Raw genomic sequence first — 17896 nt, forward strand, 5'->3', positions numbered from 1 at the left:
CCATTCATAACTAGGTTGGCCCTTCCAAGTCCTAGCCAGGTTGGTAGTGACTGAAGGTTGTAACCATCTAATAGCTGTTGGGTGCTCCATGTGAATAAGTCAAGTCTCATTCCACTTCTTTATGAGCTAGTGTCCATATCACAAAAACTACCACAATTGTCACTATTTGACAACGTTGTTAGCAATGTCATTAGGGGCTAAATACAGGGGCAGCGCATCCACAGGTGGATTATATTGTTGTAAGTCCCCAACAAAGCAAAAACAATTTAAACCATGTTAGATTGTGCCCCCTAAATGGACCCTGGCAACTAAACTATCCCTTCTCTCCTAGAAGTGGTGTGTATCACAGGTAGGGCATGTTAGTTGGGACTGATGTGGAGAAGCCTGAACTATTATTGTACCTACTGTATCTCTTTTGTGAATGGTACACTTCAGTCATTGAGGGTAAAGATTTTATTGAGAGAAGATTTTTCAAATGTGTCTAAGGATTTAGGTTCCCAAGTCCCATTGATAATCCTAAATTATGCAGAGCCAGATTTGTAAAGATACTTAGGTGCATGAAGATGCAGAGAGGTGCATAGTGGGCTTTTCCAAAGCACCTAGGTGCGCCTAATTCAAATGAAAATCCATGGGAGTTAGGCACCAAGGCATTTTTGAAAATCCCACTAGGGGCCTATCTGTATCTTGAAGTGCCTAAACTACTTTAAAAATCTTGCCCTTCAGCATTTTTGAAAAATTTACCATTTACTTGGCAACTAAAGTTATTCCCCAAATGCACGAAAGGCTTGTGTAAATTATTAAACATTAGGAAGAGAGCATGGTCTAAGAATGAGACTGTTGGCCAGGAATTCCTGAGGTTTTTGTATTCCTGGCTCTGTCTAACCATGGGTAAGTCACTTAACATGCTTTTTTGGTTTTCCCATCTATAAAATGGGCATAATTCTTAATTATCTGCCTCACAGGTGTTGAGGATTAATTACTATAACTAATGTTTGTACCTTGATTTGAAGATGTAAAGCATTATGTAAGTGCTAAATATTGTTCGTGAGTTTGTCTGATCACATTCAGTGTGTGGTGGTGATTCTGTGGTTTGTAGGTTTGTTTAATGCCTTTGATGAAAATCGTGACAATCACATAGACTTTAAGGAAATCTCCTGTGGGCTGTCGGCATGTTGCAGGGGACCCTTGGCAGAAAGGCAAAAATGTGAGTGTGCAAAATATTGCCCATTAAGCTTCTAATTTTAAAAAATCTGTTCAGTTTTTGTCAGTCAAATTTATTTAATGTACATATTTTTAAATCTGTACTTGAGAAGGAGATAGAGGGGGCAAAAAACCTAGCAATTGTATTTTGAATTAAGTTTAAATATGAAGGCTTTATTTTATTAAACATGGTTAACATTTATTAATTCAGTGTATTCTTGTGAGTTATTATTCTATGACTTCATTCCAGCTATAAACCTCTTCAGAAATTTTGTTTTAAAGTTGGTATTCAGTAAATTATTTTGGTAGTTTAATTTTGCTAACTATTCATACATACAAACTGTATTAGCACATACATGGTGCTAAAGTCTGCATCCCATTATATAGTGGAAAATCTAAACATTTGGACTTCCTTCTAGATTTTCGTAAATTGTGCTCATGCCAGTTTATTTTCTATTGTAATCATAGAATCATAGAACTGGAAGGGACTTCAAGAGGTTATCTAGTCCAGTCCCCTGCACTCAAGGCTGGACTAAGTATTATCTAGACCATTCCTGACAGGTGTTTGTCCAACCTGCTCTTAAAAATCCCCAATGATGGAGATTCCACAGTCTCCCTAGGCAATTTATTCTAGTGCTTAACCACTCTTAACCACACCATTGGCATGAACCAGTTTGCTCTTATTGTCAGTCTCATTCAACTGGCTCCTTATGAGTTTCCTGGTATTCTGTGATGTACCTAAGTAGGTGAAAAAATGACATCTATGTAGCTTAAAAATTGCCATCAAGCTGGAAAACTACAGATTCTGAATATGTGTGCATTCCATGGCCTGTTATATCAGATATCAAGCAATTGGGAAAACTGAATTTCAGTTCAGCAAAGAGAGCTCCTCTTTCCCACTACCACAACTAAGAAACCCCAGATCATACTGTGAAATTTTCAAAACTGTCAGTTAAGTCACATCCTTGTGACTTTGCAGGGTTTTGTCCTGCAATGAAGTTGACCAAGTGCAGTAGTCCTAATTAGAACATAGTTGTCAGTTATCTTTAAGATGCAAAAATAATCCTTTCTCTCCCCTCCCCCTCCCCGCCCCCCTGCACCTTCAGTTTGCTTTAAGGTTTTTGACGTTGACCGGGATGGAGTTTTGTCTCGCACTGAACTTAAAGAAATGGTAGTTGCACTTTTAGAGGTCTGGAAAGACAACCGTACTGATGAGATACTTGTAAGTCATGTTTTAAGTTTCCTGCTATTGTTTTTTGTAGTGGCCTTTGAAAAATAGGAATCAATTTTAGGTTTCAAAGTATGAGTGTTATTTGGAGACAGATGTCACTAAAACATCCTCTTGAAATGTCTGAATTGAGGAAAGGGATGTATGCAATTGACCTTGTGTAAGTTACTCTCTCTAATTTCTGCTTATGGTACAAAGATATTTAGATATAAAATGTGGCTGACATGAAGACCCCAAATTTTAAACTACCCAGATACTTAATAAAAATCACTGAAAGTTAAATGTTCACTCTTTTCCTCCTCTTGACATGGATAGCCCTGGAATAATGTGTAGGCACTAAACGTTGTATTTTCTACTCCGTTTGTCAAGGAATTGGGCATGAACTTGTCTGAAATCGTAGAAGACATTTTGGATGCACATGATACCACAAAGGTGGGAATATGCTGAACTTTCTTTTACGTTTCTAATAGATAACTTGAAGAGAATCAGTCAATTATCTTATTTTCCAACTGTATTTTCACATACATGGGAAGGATTCTGGTTGAATCCTAAAGGACAGGAGTTGATTAGCTGTGATAAAAATGAAAATACTTGGCAAGTAGGTAATACTCAAATATTTCAGTTTATTTAAAAGTAATCCAAGGTAAAGTAAACTTACCATGTTTGGCTTCAGTGCAGAGATCTGTCAGTAGTAGGTTCTCTACCAAGCAAATGTCCATTTTTCATTGCAGCTTTTCAGGTACATCTATTAGAAAAAGACCATGTACTTACATTCTGATTCATATGTCAGTTTGTAAAATTTAATTTTAACAGAATTATCACCCTCTTAATTAATTATTAATTATTTTTCTATACTGGTAAAACAAAGTTTGCCTAAAACAGTGAAATGATTACTCTTCTTATAAGAGTAATGACTAGCAAAATGACTGTCCACCAAAGAAGGAAAACTATGTTAGTAATTGGTTCATGCTTCAAGAAGGAAGGTGGTTGTGCTAAAATCAGATGTGTGTATGTATGACATGGCTCATTTTCTGCATCCACCTTTGTGCTTCAGAGCAAATTTTCCAAAGTGCTGCTCCAACGAATTTTAACTGAAGTCAGTGGGGGATCTTGGTGTGAAACTTAACACTTGTGAAAATCAGGTCCAAATTTATATAATCAGTTGAAATTAATCATCCTATGCCATTACTAGAATTTATGTGTGAGTAGTACTGCTTTAATAAATCTAAATTGTGTGTGTGTGTGTGTGTGTGTGTGTGAGAGAGAGAGAGAGAGAGAGAAGAAATGGGCTTATACACCTTCTGGTGTTTTGTTGTTAAAAACCAACAAGTCCTAGATAAAAAAACAAATGGATAATAATCTTCCTGTGTGTTCACTGTGTCAGCATGTATCTCATACTCTGCAGCAGATAGGAAGATGAATATCCCTCAGGTGATCAGTAGTGCTATATAATGCTGTGTATATATATATCACCTTGAAATGCATAAGATTTTGCCTTCAGTTGTTGAGATATATTACATTCCGATCAAATTTCTTCTACAATATTTTCATATGTAATGAAGTACATATACTGTAGTACTGTCTCTATCACATCCAAGGCAGGAATCCGTGGAACATACTCTAGAGGCAGTTGTCGTGACTTTACTTGATTATATAAAAGCTCTTCAGTCTTTTAATAATCAAAATAATACCTAGCTCATATATAATACTTTTAGGCATTTTTATATTCATACTAGATAAATAACGTATTTGAGAAATGCACTTTTTAATCTTTTTGGTTCAGGGTGATCCCACCTCCCCTAATATACAATGACTTCGGTTCCACAATTTAATTCATTGCCTTATTACCTTAAGGGGGGAAGTTCATGGGATGACCTACAAGTTACTTCTGAAAAGTTTTATCAAGGATACCTAGAAATGCTTATAACCTTGAACAATTGTATACCATACCAACCTGTGTTCCAATGAAGTTGCTGACCCATCCTCTGGAAGAAAGATTCTTCCATTATCATAACAGTAGGAAAGGTAGCCTCGGAGATGCTCTTTCCTTCATCCCGTCAGGTTTTTGTAGTTTGCTCCACAATGAGGGTAGTCTGTAGCGAAGCATGTTGGTGACCCATTCCCAAAGCGTTAAGTAAAAGGGAAAAGACCCTACCTTCTCCACAAAGATTATATGTAAAATAATGGACCCTCCCAATAGATTATGAAAGTAGTGCTGGAAAAAGCAGCTGATGCAATAATTAGGTGAGTTATTGAACTCCTATGCACATTATCTCATTTTGCCTTTGAACTGTGAACAAAGTAGGTGTAACCAGAGATTTAGTAACTACCAGTACTGACTAAGTGTTTATGCAGTTGCATGCCAGTATGAAAATATCAAATTGAGCCTTTTATCAGGCAATTAAAAAAATTAGGAAGTATAACAGAGCTAGGCAATGTCAAACTATACTTCATCATTTCTTGTTTATATTTATAATCTGGATTCTTGTTGATCTCTTGACTTGGGTGTATTTTATATTCACCTATGGCCAGCAATGCTTTGTGCTGTTGCCAAATAGTTAAAATATAGTTTGTGTAGCCGACATTTGCAAAGCTGTATTACATCTTGACCTTTGCTTGAAGTATTTTGACATAAAAAGGAAGCTTTACTAATGTTACTGACAGTAAAGACATGGGAGGGGGGAGAAACAACAAAGCAGAACTGTGTAGCATTACAAAATGGCAGTGTAGTTTTAAATGTAGCACCTAAATTCTGTGATGGGGTAGTCTGCCATCAAGGACAGTAACTCTTACTAGTCAGCCCACCATACAACCTGTATGACCCTTTGAGGGTTTGAAAGGTCCAGTAGGAAGATATCGAGAGACTTAAGGGGGACAGGCATAGGGTGGAAGCAGCCCCAGGAATGAATAGTGCTTGGAGAGGGAATCTTGTTGTTGTACCTTCAAGAGCATAGAACCAGGGATCCTGCAGATTGGGCAGGACAAGTCTCCCCTCTCACCCACCCAGTTGGGAAGGAGGTGGGGGAAGGGGAACAGTATAAAGGCTGCCTGGTCCCTCACTACAGGGCAGACACTGTTGAACCTTCCAGAGTGGAAAGCTAACTGGAAAGGATGTTTAGCTGAAGGGAATTGGTAAAAGCCTTGCAGCTAACTTAAGACACACAGCCTAGCTCCAGGAAGAGGTCTGGAGGGGGAACTCTGGCTTGAAGGAGGATAAAACTAATTAACCTAAGGCCTGAGGCATAACTGTAGTTTCAGAGAGAGGGCTAAGAGGGAAAGTCCCGCTTGAAGGAGGGTAGGACTGACTAACCTGAGCCAAAAAGGCCCGAGGCATAACCCTAGCCCCAGGAAGAGGGTTGAGGGGGAACTTCTGCTTGAATCAGGGACGAGACCAATTACCCTAAGGAAGGAAGCCTGAGATACAACTCATCTCCAGAGATAGAGCTGAGGGAGGGCTCCTGTTTGGAGGAGGAGGAGACCTAGCTTGTGACTGTATGGAACATAACTCTCAGCCCTAGAGGGAGAGGATGAAGGGAGGGAATCCTGTTTAAAGGAGGGATAAGACAGACTAGCCTAAGGTGAGAACCAGCCCAGCTTTGGGAAGATGGCCTGCGGGGGAGAGCTCGGAGGAGGAGGATTGACTAGTCCCAGGCAAAAGATAGAGGAGTTACTGGTCACAACCCAACTAAGAGAACCCCTGCAACAGGAGGTGAGACACGATTCCAGAGCCCCAGTCAGCCTGACTGTCAAGAAGGAATTGAATTATTTTCTCCTTTAAAATGTTTATGAAATAATCAGACCTTAGGAAGATTCTGCTATTTTGCCGTGTAAAGATCTATATTTTGATTTAAAGATTTATTATTAGGATCAATTTAATATAGAACTCAACATATCACATTAGACATACATGGACTTAAAATGAGCAGTGCTTTTTCTAAACTCCGAAGAGCTACTTTCATGCCATCCGCTTTTTTTGTGCAGATTGTAAATTAAGATAAGAACGTTATTGAAAAAATCTGCTTTAAAATCTTACAACAGTTAGACCCTAAACCTGCAGTTGACCTCTGTGCAGTTCTGTACAAATGCTGGGGCATTTCTGTGGAGCACTCGTTGCAGAAACATAGCCTCAGTGTGGCTTTGTATCCTACAAAATGGCTATCCTGACCATTCATGTGGATTCTTCAATGCAGTTTTGGTCATGGCTTGAGAAAGCGTGTTTGATGGATATTGGAAACTAAACTTACAGGATTACGTTGCAGGAACCAAGACTGGTACCTTTGCATGGTTCGTTCTTTGTAGGTTCAGTGCTTTGTAGTTCTTTTGGGACATTCATGTGCTTTGACTAAGATAAGCTAAAACTGGTGTCTGGATTTAATTTCATTATCATTGTCTCACATGAAGTTTTATACCAGTAATGATGTATGCTAATCCTTTCCCAGACACTTACTTTTCATGTTCTGTATGATGGGTTTATGTACAGTTTACACAGAAATGAGGTAAAATGGATAATGCTCATTATTTGCCTTCCCCTCTTTTTAACTTAGCTTGGACACCTCAGTCTGGAAGACTATCAGATCTGGAGTGTGAAGAGTGCTCTTGCCAATGAATTTTTAAATCTACTTTTTCAGGTACATTTAGTGCAAATTTAAACCTTAACAATATGGTAATTAACTCATCAGCTTTTCTTTTTGCAGTCACATAGTACAGCATCAGCATTTGTGTCAACTCACGTACAGCTTTGTCTATTTGAATAAAGTGTGGTTTTTGTATGCGTGTATTACCTTGACTGAATGATGCTGTACTTGCTTATTATTCACTTAAGTGTGAGTTGCCTGGAGCACAAGCTGTTAAAAATGGAGTACACGGTACATAAAATGGAAAGAAATTTAACGTGTAACAGTAGTTACATTCCCCATTAGAAGTGGTGATGTTCCAAATCTTCCCTAAGAAAGTGATACAGGAAATGAGAGAGGCTGCTCCTGCAGCTTACAATCCTTTTTTTTTTTTTTTTTTGCCATGTTCTGTAGACAGTATCTAAGCAGTCTTTTATTGATGTATAGCTATTAATAGTGCACAGAAAGATATCATCACATCACATCCCTTTCGCAATGCAGGTAAACCTGGAATTCAGAAGCTTGGGATCAAATGTATATTGAATTTTTAAAATCCAATTCAGGCCCAATCTCAAAAATTTAGCACAGCCACATTTCAAGGTTGGCTCATCTTGTGTAAAATGTAAACCCCAAAGATTGTGTTCCTCTTTGTCATTTATTCCTTGCCTGTTTTCCACTGAACTTTTTGTCCTGAGAGGTGGATAAAGAAGTTATCTTCCCTGATGGAGCTCTGAGGAATTGCCCTAATTTACCTCCCTATAAGGCCCCACATAGCCACCGTTCTTCCATCTGAAAAAAACTTGTATGGGGCTCCATTCTGAGTTTATCAGTGTAGTTCCTTAATCAGCTGCATGGTCAGAGGCGTGTTCCTTCCCAAAGGGGCTGAGTGTGTGGATGCAGTTATCGTGGGTGCAGCAAAGAAAAAGATAAGATTTCAGATTCCTCCCAAGCCCTAGGCTACTGAGCCAGCCCTTTGTTCAAGATCTCTTACGTATGTATTCATTCCAAAGCAACTTTAAATTTTATTATGATGATACTTCTGCCAAAATTTGGGTGGGGGTGGAAGTGTTGCAATCTCCATTTTTGGAAGCCATCAAATGTATTCATTGGTAAACAGAATTAAATCTAGGACGATTGTTTTCTAAATAAATGTTATAGCATTAGCTATAGTACATTTTATCTCTTTCTTGCATTTTGTAATCTCCTCAGGATCAGATGTCTTTATTTTTATGGCCTGAATAGCACTAACACACTGTCAATGCTTAACTAATAACTAATACATATATGTGTATATCAGAGCTAAAATGAATAACTATTGGCAATCTAAGCATTCTCCAGTGATGGGCTAGTTGTTGTATTTGTTCTTCAGTAAGTGTTTAGAACTCTCATTCTGATAATGATATTTTTAGTTGAGTTTTCGTGCCTCCTCGTGTTGTCTTTGTGAATCCACTATAAGTAGGACTCCCAAGCTCTTACTGTCTAAGCAGCAATCTCCAGACCAGCATGCTCACTGCACAAGACATTAGAAGGGGATGAGGACACTAATTCTGCCGCTGATGTATTTGTGCAGTCACTTAACTTCTTTGTGCCTCAGGTCCCCATCTGTAAAATGGTGATAATGCTTACCAGCCTTAGTGAAGACCTTGGGCTGTACAAATGGAAAGTGCTATGAAAGTGTGAAGTATTTGTTGTTTATTTAGTCTTCATTACTTTAAATCAAGCCTTTCAACAAATTGGTTTGATAACAGCAGGAGTGGCTTATTTGAAGAAGTTGATGCTAGTACACTATAGCATTAGTTTAAAAAAAAAAAACCTAACATCAGAGCCAGCTGTGTTATAGTTGTTGGGGAATCTGTCACTTCCCAGCAGCTAATGGCCTTTCTTTTGTTCAGATTATTAGAATACCAGCTCTCACACTGTAATATCAATTTAAATCAGTTGCTCCACCAATCGTTAGACATCTCCAGCTGAGTTTCAAATGGATAGCTTCAAAAGACACATGAAAAGAGGCTATAAAACATGTAATGAGGAGCAACCAATCTGGAAACTGGCTCAAAGACTAAACAGTCTATTGGGGAGGACCCACCCCTCCCCCCACTCTGGGTGGTCTCTTTCCCCATGTGTTATTGGGGAGCAACTGCAGAGAGGTTCCAACCTATAGGAGCAGGTACAGAAGTAGCCAAATCAGGGACTGCTGCACTGGGAGGAAAAGGGGTAAAATGGGGTCCAGCTATAGCCATCCCTTCCCTAGCACACACATGGATGCAGACGGAACCTTCCACTCTGGGGAAACTAACCGCCAGGTCCCTCCCCGGGCCAGGTAGCCTGGGGGGAGGCTGAACTGCAGAGAGGAACCTTTTCCCCCGCCCTGTCCCTGCACTCGACTTCCCTTCAATGTTCTCTCTCGTTTCACTTTTCTTTCCACTTCAGGCCACCTCAAAAATAATAATAGTGGAACTAACTTGAAGTTTCAAGTTGTTCATTCTGCTGTGGGTTCTATGACTTTCCCCCATCCTGTCTCTTGTCTGTTTTAGACTGCAAGGTCTTGGGGGCAGGGATTGTCTTTTACTGTGTGTAGCCAGTGCCAAGCAGTGGGGCTCCATTCTTGGTTCATTCTTAGGTATTACTGTAATACATACAATCATTAATAACCAGCAACATTAATTTCATGTGAAATACATTATTAATAGACAAATTAATTTTGATAATACTATATTGGTATTGAAACTGATTTACTTTCTCTCTGATTCTTTTCTCTTTCCTCCCTCATAACGTGATGGCCAGGATTCTTCTTTTGAGCAACCCAGTTAGCAGGTGTTAAAACTCTGTTGTAAGATGCTGTGTTTGTAACTAATGCAGCTAGCTTACGCTAGGGAAGATAATCAGGGAGATGGGATTGATTCATAGATGAAAGGGAGCTCTAGGAATATCGATGTTTCTACAGGGAATCCTTAAGTGTGGACAAGCTTAGATAGATCTTTGTTATTGACATGCACCAGTAGTGGGATAAACTGCAGACAGCGTGAACTTTCTTTGGAGCAGGGTGGCCACTCCTTTGTTGTTTTATAGGGGAGTCTAAAGCCCTAACCAGTCACTGGGCTGGGAATTGGAGGCATGGATTCTGATTCTGGCTCTGTCACTGAATGGCCTTGGGCAAGTCCTCAGTTTCCTCACGTGCAAAATAGAGGTAATGATATTTGCCCTCCTTTTAAAGCACTTTCAGATCAGCAGAGGAGAAGACCTATAAAAGTACTAAGCTAAATACTGTATTACCCAGCTGTCTTCTTCTCCTTTGTCGGGAGTTGGGTCGGATTCGTTTACTAAAATTGGTTACAGTTTAGGGGTAAATGTTATTGTAGTTGATGACTGGAACCTCCGTGTTTTTTCTTGTGTAGAGTAAGTTCAAGAGAGAGACCTTTTTTAAAAAAAAAAAAATTTTTTTTTAGTTAACCCTTCCTTTTTCTTTCTCCTTTGGGCGTCTAAGTTGGGGCTTACCTTCGGCTAAATAGTACAAACAGGATCATGTGAGTTTGGGAGTTGAATATATGACTTGCTTGGCTAAAACCACCAAAAAAATACACTTGGCTCTGAATGTTGTGTTCATTTGAAATCTATCACCATCCAAATGCTGTTTCTGAAAGAGGTCTCTGTGTGGAAGATGCCCTTATTACTTCTTACCTACTGTTGCATTGACAGTCTTACATCTTCATGGTATGATTTGCCTCCCTTTCTCTCTCTGTAGGTTTGCCATATAGTTTTGGGTTTAAGACCTGCTACCCCAGAAGAGGAAGGACAAATTATTAGGTATGCATTTTATTGAAAAAATTGTTTTAATAGGTTTCCATCATTTCAGTAGTTGGCTTTTTTTCTTTAACTGTCATGTTTCAAGTAATGTCTTTGATTGTATTGTTTTCTTAATTCTTGTCTGTAGGGGTTGGTTAGAACGGGAAAGCAGATATGGTCTCCAGCCAGGGCACAACTGGTTTCTCATCGCAATGCAATGGTGGCAGCAATGGAAAGAATATGTCAAATATGTAAGTTTGGCAGTAGTTCATGTTAACACAGTGAGATTTCAACATTTTGATGTTCCATTTGTGCATGTGTTGATACAACAGGAAAGGAAGAGCAAAATGCTTGCTTAATCAATTAACCAATGAGTAAATAAAAAAGAATGCTAGAAATTAAATATCCCTCATCCATTTCAGGAAACAAATTGATTTAGAGAATCGCTGTTGCATACTAAACTTCTCACTAAGATCCCATTGGGCTGTCATACTTATTCTGCATTTTCTTTCCCATCATTGCAGCTTTTTAAGATAGTTTTTCCAATAAGAGTCCTCTTGCCAATATACAGCCTCCTTGTTCTGTCTGATTTATTTGGTAATATCACAACCCAGTTAGCTTTTAACATAACCAATTATAATAATGGATGTGATTTTTTTGTGTGTGTCACAAATAATCCATTGTGCCTTTTCTGAATGAACTCAGGGGGAGTTTGATTATGATTTGATTTATATACAAATATCCTGATAAGTAGCAATGATGGAAAAGGAGAAGTAGCCAAAGTACATGGTGGGGTTTTTTTTTTAAAAGGTATGTTACCAAAACCTCTTGAAAGTGAATTGAAGTGAGGCTATGTTCCTTGAAGACTTTACCATAAAAGCATGCACATGAGAACATCTTTGCCAGCTTGATACACATGTGGGGGGAAAAAAAATCTATTTAAGACTTGTTTGAGACCAGAATAAAAATAATTCGCAGTTCACTCAACCACAAATGGAGAAAACTAAGTGAAATAAGTTGCTTCTCAGAAGAGGAAGTATATTAATAGTTAGCAGAGGATGTCTTATAAATAAAAATGTGACTTGCTTTATAAATGTAAAGATTAGAAAGCGTGCACTGTTAATTAGTGATTTAATACAGCTGTTGCTCATACATGACAAGCTGGACAAATGTTGACTTAATGGATGTTTTGGCTTGCTTGACATGCTGAGTAATTTGATCCTTGCTATAGTGTGATTTATTCAAAGCATATAGGGTTTCATACCTAATACCTTGCTTAACTCCAGCACTTGTGAGATTCTCTATACAACATAGTGGCTTACAGGCATGTGTACTCTGCTGCCATGTAAAGAAAATATTAAAGAACTACACAGGACTCTACAGATACATACAAGAGGATTATGTCAAGGGCACTGTTGTTCAGTTGAACATATTACTTTTTATGCTAATTTGCCTTTATTCGATGATGATGATGCTATAAAACAAGCCAAGAATTTGCAAGTAAATCTTGTTCAGATGCAACTTTAAATGGGTCTTCCCTTTTTTCACTCTTGCAGTAGTGCAGTACTTGCAGTAATGCAGTAGTGTCCATTGCATACATTTTCTTTTTGTTGAGGATGTAAGGACATTCCATGTCTCTCTTAAGCTCTGATTATTTCCCATTTTTTCTTCTGCTTTCTAACCTCTGGAGATTTCCTCTGGTGGCTATTATTGTTCTAAACTCAATGGGACTCTTTTCAAACCTTGTCAATACCTTTTTCTTAAGTGGGTAGATGTGTTGCTTTTGGATGACAGGAGGTCTCTCCTGCACCTTGCCCCAAGGGTGAGCCAGATTGCCTTTTCAGTGCTGTTTCTCCAAAGAGGAAGACCAGGAATCCAATCTTTTAGTGAAGCAGCATTTTGTAATGTCCATGGTTTAAGTTTTAGCCTAACTCTAATGCAGACAAGTAAGGAACGAAGTTAAATTTTCCTGACAATTTTCTTTAGTTGCCTAGGTTAGTAGGAGAGCATTTTGCAGCTGGGGCTGAGGTGTAGTGAACTTCATATTTTGAAACTGTTACCGAGAATTAAAATTAAGTCCATTTTTTTTTTTCTTGTAATGATTGCTTTTTACCACAGAGTAGGGAAGTTGTACTAAAGGAAAATTTAACATACATTAAAACAACTCCATTTGCAACCTTTCCAGAAATCTAATTGAAACATAAAGTGATTTGTATTGAACAAGTATCAGTCAAAATCTACAGTTAAATTAGTGTAGGCTGAGTACATCCATTATAGAGCCATAAAACTATGGGCTTGTCCTAGTTTTCCATGGCTGCTAATTGAAACACTATACCATAGTAACCTACTTGTTTTTCCTATCCAGATTTCTCCATTATGGTCTCAAAATAGTTCTAATTTGTTCCTTCACTAGTTGCTTTTTCCCAGCCTCTTGTGATATTAAAGTATAATTGAAATTATTAAAATCTGAACTGAACCTTCAAAATGGAAAATATCTGAAGACAGCAGTGGTTAGGAAGCTCACCTGAGATGGGGACGAGCTTGGATTCAAACAGAGTAGGAACTTGAACCTAGGTTTCCCACATCCCAGATGCGTGTCCTAATCCCTGAGCTATGGCCGGTCTCTCCTTTTTATAGAAAACTTAGAAAGGTTTATGTTGTGTCCCAGTGTGGAACAGGAAAATGTATTCACCTCGAAAACATTGACAGGAAAAGAAAATCGTTTCCTGCCTAGCTGTAGATGTGAGGAAAGTGTGCATAACTCATGCCATGCCTGCTTAGCCCAATGGACTTAGCTGTTCACTTTCAGAAGCCCTACATTTATTCACAGACTTAATTGAACTTAACTTTTCATTGCTGTTCAGAGCTTTTAACAATCCAAGCCCCCCAACCCCTCCAATAGAGATGACTTCTACAACCAATTATCAATTAGATGATCTTAAAATGTTTATAGCAGATAACTGTAGCTGCTTATAAACATGCCATTTCCAGGTTCTTAGACAGAACAAAGCAGTCTTATCTGTTTTATAGTTGTCTGTAACATGCATCAGTATAGTATATAAATACTTATTCCGGTGATTTGGATGGTGAATAACTCTGTTATCCTCATGGTATAGATGGGAAAATATCTTTTTATAGAACATTTTGAGATCCTTAAAAGTAATGTTGGTACAATGTATGCTGGTGTATTAACTCTGTACATGAGTGATTTTAAATTTCCAGTTTTATGTTGGCCAATAGTTCACCTTTTTCTCTTTCTCTAACAATTATAGGATGCTAACCCTGTTGTGATAGAACCTTCATCTGTCTTGAGTGGAGGTAAGAATTCACTCGTAGCTGCTGCAATCCATACATCAGAACAGAGAGAAGACAAAACAGGAGGTCTAAATTACTTTTCTGTCACAGAAGAAAAGTTTTCAGATAATATTTCTACTGCATCAGAAGCCTCAGAGACTACTACCAGCAGTAAGCATAAAATCTTGTTCCCATAGAGGTTTAATCTAGGATGGGTCTCGAGGGATCTAAATATTACATGGGTTCCTCCAGACTAAAAGGTAGCGAGACTGAAGTTAAAAAAATGAGCTGTGTATGCACTGTTGGTGTCATAGTGCATTTGAGTCTGGTTGGTAGGTAAAAGAGGACAGGATTACTTAAATAACACATTTCTCCCTATATGCTATTAATTATTCTCAACATTGTTTTCATCATCATCATCCCATCATTGTAATTTTCCAAAATAATGTTTTCCATTTCCCATAAAGTTCTGTCTGTCATCATGCAATGATCTGCCCTCAGATCACTTTCCCTGTGAAGGCAAAAGGTGCAGAAAAAGACTGAGGCATTAAAAATATAGGACAATATATGTCTTAATTTTAGGTTCTATAGGAACTGAAATAATTTAAGTTACAAAAGTCCCTGTAGCAATATCATAACAATACGTCTCCCAGCTAAAGTACAAATCTCCAGAGTTAGGATAAGCCTTTGTCTATCTTGAACGAAATCTTTTCAGACTAATGCAACCCTGTGCCATCTCCCAAGCCAAACTGACTCTTTAAAAGCCCAGGCAAGCTGTATACCTCAACTCCTCCCCCCCACTCCTTAACTCCAGCCAATCGAACAGTCACTCAAAGTGATGCTCTACTCTTGCTTTTTTAGGGGCCATCTCAGAGTTACCTATTGTCCTCTCCTTTCTCCCCACTTCAATGTCACCAATCCAGCTGCAGAAAAAATTCTGCCATCTTGTTGGTAGCAAAATCTTGACAGAATTTGAGACAGATTTTCTTTCTTGAAAGCTAACTGACTTTTATTTGCAAAAAGAACAGGAGTACTTGTGGCACCTTAGAGACTAACAAATTTATTTGAGCATAAGCTTTCATGGGCTACAGCCCACTTCATCAGATGCATAGAATGGAACATGCAGTAAGAAGATATATATACATACAGAGAACTTGAAAAGGTGGAAGTTGCCATACCAGCTCTAAGAGGCTAATTAATTAAGATGAGCTATTATCAGCAGGAGAAAAAAAACTTTTATAGTGATAATCAAGATGGCCCATTTCAGACAGTTGACAAGAAGGTGTGAGGATACTTAACATGGGGAAATAGATTCAGTTTTATTTGGCATTCAAGAATAGGATGGTTACATATACTGTATTCTCTGGATCAGAACAAGCTATCTTTTTTCCTCATGCTGGAGCCACCCACAGCTGTGTGTTTCACAGTTAATAAAGCCAACTGCTTGCTTCTGATTATGAGCCCAGAAGCCAGGCCTCATTATTTCTGTATTGCATTATTCAGCCAATAGGTGGTTCTGTATGTAGATAGGCACTTGCCTTGTCTGGTGCCAAGAATATAACAGCATTACTGTGCATGTCTCTGTTCCTGTTACTCTTTATGAACAGGGATAAATTGTGAAACCTAGATATCAGTTACCATATACACAGCTAGGTAACAGCATACCTGAGCTGCCGGCTACTGTGCCCAGAAACTGGTATTTGTATACCCAAATATTAATTTGGGAATACAGTTATCTTACACTCCAGTCCCCATTTTCAGATGCAGATGCACGTTTTGTGCTCTGTTACCTGGACCCATTTATATATCTTTGGTACAACTCAAGTACTATTTGAGGGGAAACTTTCGCCACAATCTTAACAGAGAAGTTTATCCTTATTTTCTAATTGATGCGCTCATGTTTATGGGATGTAACTTAAACTAAAATTGAGACACATTACTCATTTCTTCTACAGGTTTTCTTTACTCCAGTACTCCAGCAGCCGATATGTGTTTTGCTAGGCAACATAACACTTCGGACAATAATAATCAGTGTTTACTTGGATCCAGTGGAAATATATTGCTACAACTTAATCCACAAAGACCAGGAGCTATTGATAACCAACCACTTGTAACACAAGAACCAGTCAAGGTAAATGTGACTGACCTATGGAAATTCAGGAAAATGTTTGATAAATCTTTATCCCAATTGTCTAGCTGTAAAAACTTAATTTATTATTTAGATAATCAGGCAACAGGACAAAACTAGCTCTCAATTGTCACTTAATTTCTAGTTTAATATTACTTTGGCACAATTTTGTTGGCCACAAAACAAAAAATTGAGTATGATCTACCATTTGCAGTGTAGTAATCAGTGTTCTGACTTTTACTACAGAAATTATTTTGCTATTTATTTAAAAGGCCACTGTGAAGTAGTTTCCAGGAGGAAAAAGTTACGGCTGTGTTTAAGTGGCTTTCCAAAATATAGTAAAACGGGTGGAAATGTTTTCATGAAAATAACATTTTAACAATTATATTGAAAACACTTTTGTATTTAAACATATCCTTGCAGCATTATCAACCCAAACATAATGCTGTTGTACCTGTGCACGTGAACCAGAAAGAACAAATGGAGTATAAATTGAAAATTAAACTGACCAGTCTAGTTTCACTGTTCAGGTTGGGTGAAATGCAAACAGTTAACAGTATAAATGTTGAAACATAAATAATAATAACCTGATGGTGGTAGTAAAGAAATGGGGGAAAATAGGAATTTTATCTTGTCCCTTTTAGAGAAGTATTTAATAGTAAAAATTAAACATAATTGTTAAATTAAATACTTTCTTCCAGTATGAAAGACAGGTGGTAATTGCCACTTGCTAGCATATTTAAATAATTAAAACATGTTCTAGAATTCATGAGCTGAAATCTTTGCAGCTGTGGGCTATTTTCTCCATTTAAGTCCTGTCACCACCCTTTTTTGTTTGAAGGCTGCATCATTAACACTGGAAGGCGGACGATTAAAACGATCTCCACATCTGGTTGAAGGGAGGGATTATAAAATGGTACCAGAACCAGTATGGAGAGCCCTTTACCACTGGTATGGGGCAAACCTGGCATTACCTAGACCAGTAAGTAATGAATATAGCCACTGTTTATTTGGGACAGACTCTGGAGTCATGTATGCTAACAATCCTTTGTGCCTAAACATCCACTTATCGATCTTCCCCTCTGGGGCAAGTCTCACAATGTCAATTGGTTGACAAAAGGTTTCAGAGTTAATCTGAAGTGTTATTCCCTCTAGATTTTCTCTGCATTTCAACCTTGCTTCCGTCAGCCAATCTATGGCTATAATTATCTTTCCATAAGTTATTTCAAGGGGGTGTGAAATGGGAGATGGGTGTAAGCTGTTCTCACTCCAAAGGTCCACCTACCTTCTCTACAGTGATCCATGTTGTCTACAGTTAGGTCTCCTGGGGATGTTTTATATTGCTGCAGCATCCAAAAAATCCTAATTGGAGTTAGGAGGCCCCACTGTGCTAGGCACTGTAAAATGCACGGGAACACATGGCCCCTGTCTTGAAGAATTTGTAATCCTTGTTAGCCAGCCAATGCAAAAAAACACCTATTTTTTAGATAGCACCTGCCCCAAAGAGCTACTGTTTTGTGTGTTACAGAGTCTGACTCTGAATTCTCACGGGAGCCATTTGGTGCTGGGGCAATATAAATAATGCTTTGTATTTTGAACAGATCCTGTACCCGGTGTTCACTCCCAGGTCTTTTATATTTCTTTTGTGCC

At 38.3% G+C, this 17896-nt stretch overlaps 1 protein-coding gene across 8 annotated transcripts in view; it reads left to right on the forward strand.

Moving 5' to 3' along the window:
* USP32 (ubiquitin specific peptidase 32) overlaps positions 1–17896 on the forward strand; it is a 149576-nt gene that overhangs the window by 93688 nt on the left and 37992 nt on the right. For 4 of the 8 annotated variants that reach the window (XM_037880160.2, XM_037880159.2, XM_043531390.1 and 1 more), the window contains 9 exons: positions 1097–1204; positions 2307–2422; positions 2798–2860; positions 6973–7056; positions 10784–10845; positions 10973–11075; positions 14097–14289; positions 16074–16249; positions 17088–17228. In XM_037880160.2, the coding sequence (XP_037736088.1) occupies positions 1097–1204; positions 2307–2422; positions 2798–2860; positions 6973–7056; positions 10784–10845; positions 10973–11075; positions 14097–14289; positions 16074–16249; positions 17088–17228 (1046 nt within the window). The remainder of the gene's footprint in view (positions 1–1096; positions 1205–2306; positions 2423–2797; positions 2861–6972; positions 7057–10783; positions 10846–10972; positions 11076–14096; positions 14290–16073; positions 16250–17087; positions 17229–17896) is intronic. The other 4 variants (XM_037880161.2, XM_043531389.1, XM_043531392.1 and 1 more) reach the window with 1 other exon arrangement.

This window comes from Chelonia mydas, chromosome 17 (assembly GCF_015237465.2).
Source record: "Chelonia mydas isolate rCheMyd1 chromosome 17, rCheMyd1.pri.v2, whole genome shotgun sequence".
Classification (NCBI taxonomy): Eukaryota; Metazoa; Chordata; order Testudines; family Cheloniidae; genus Chelonia; species Chelonia mydas.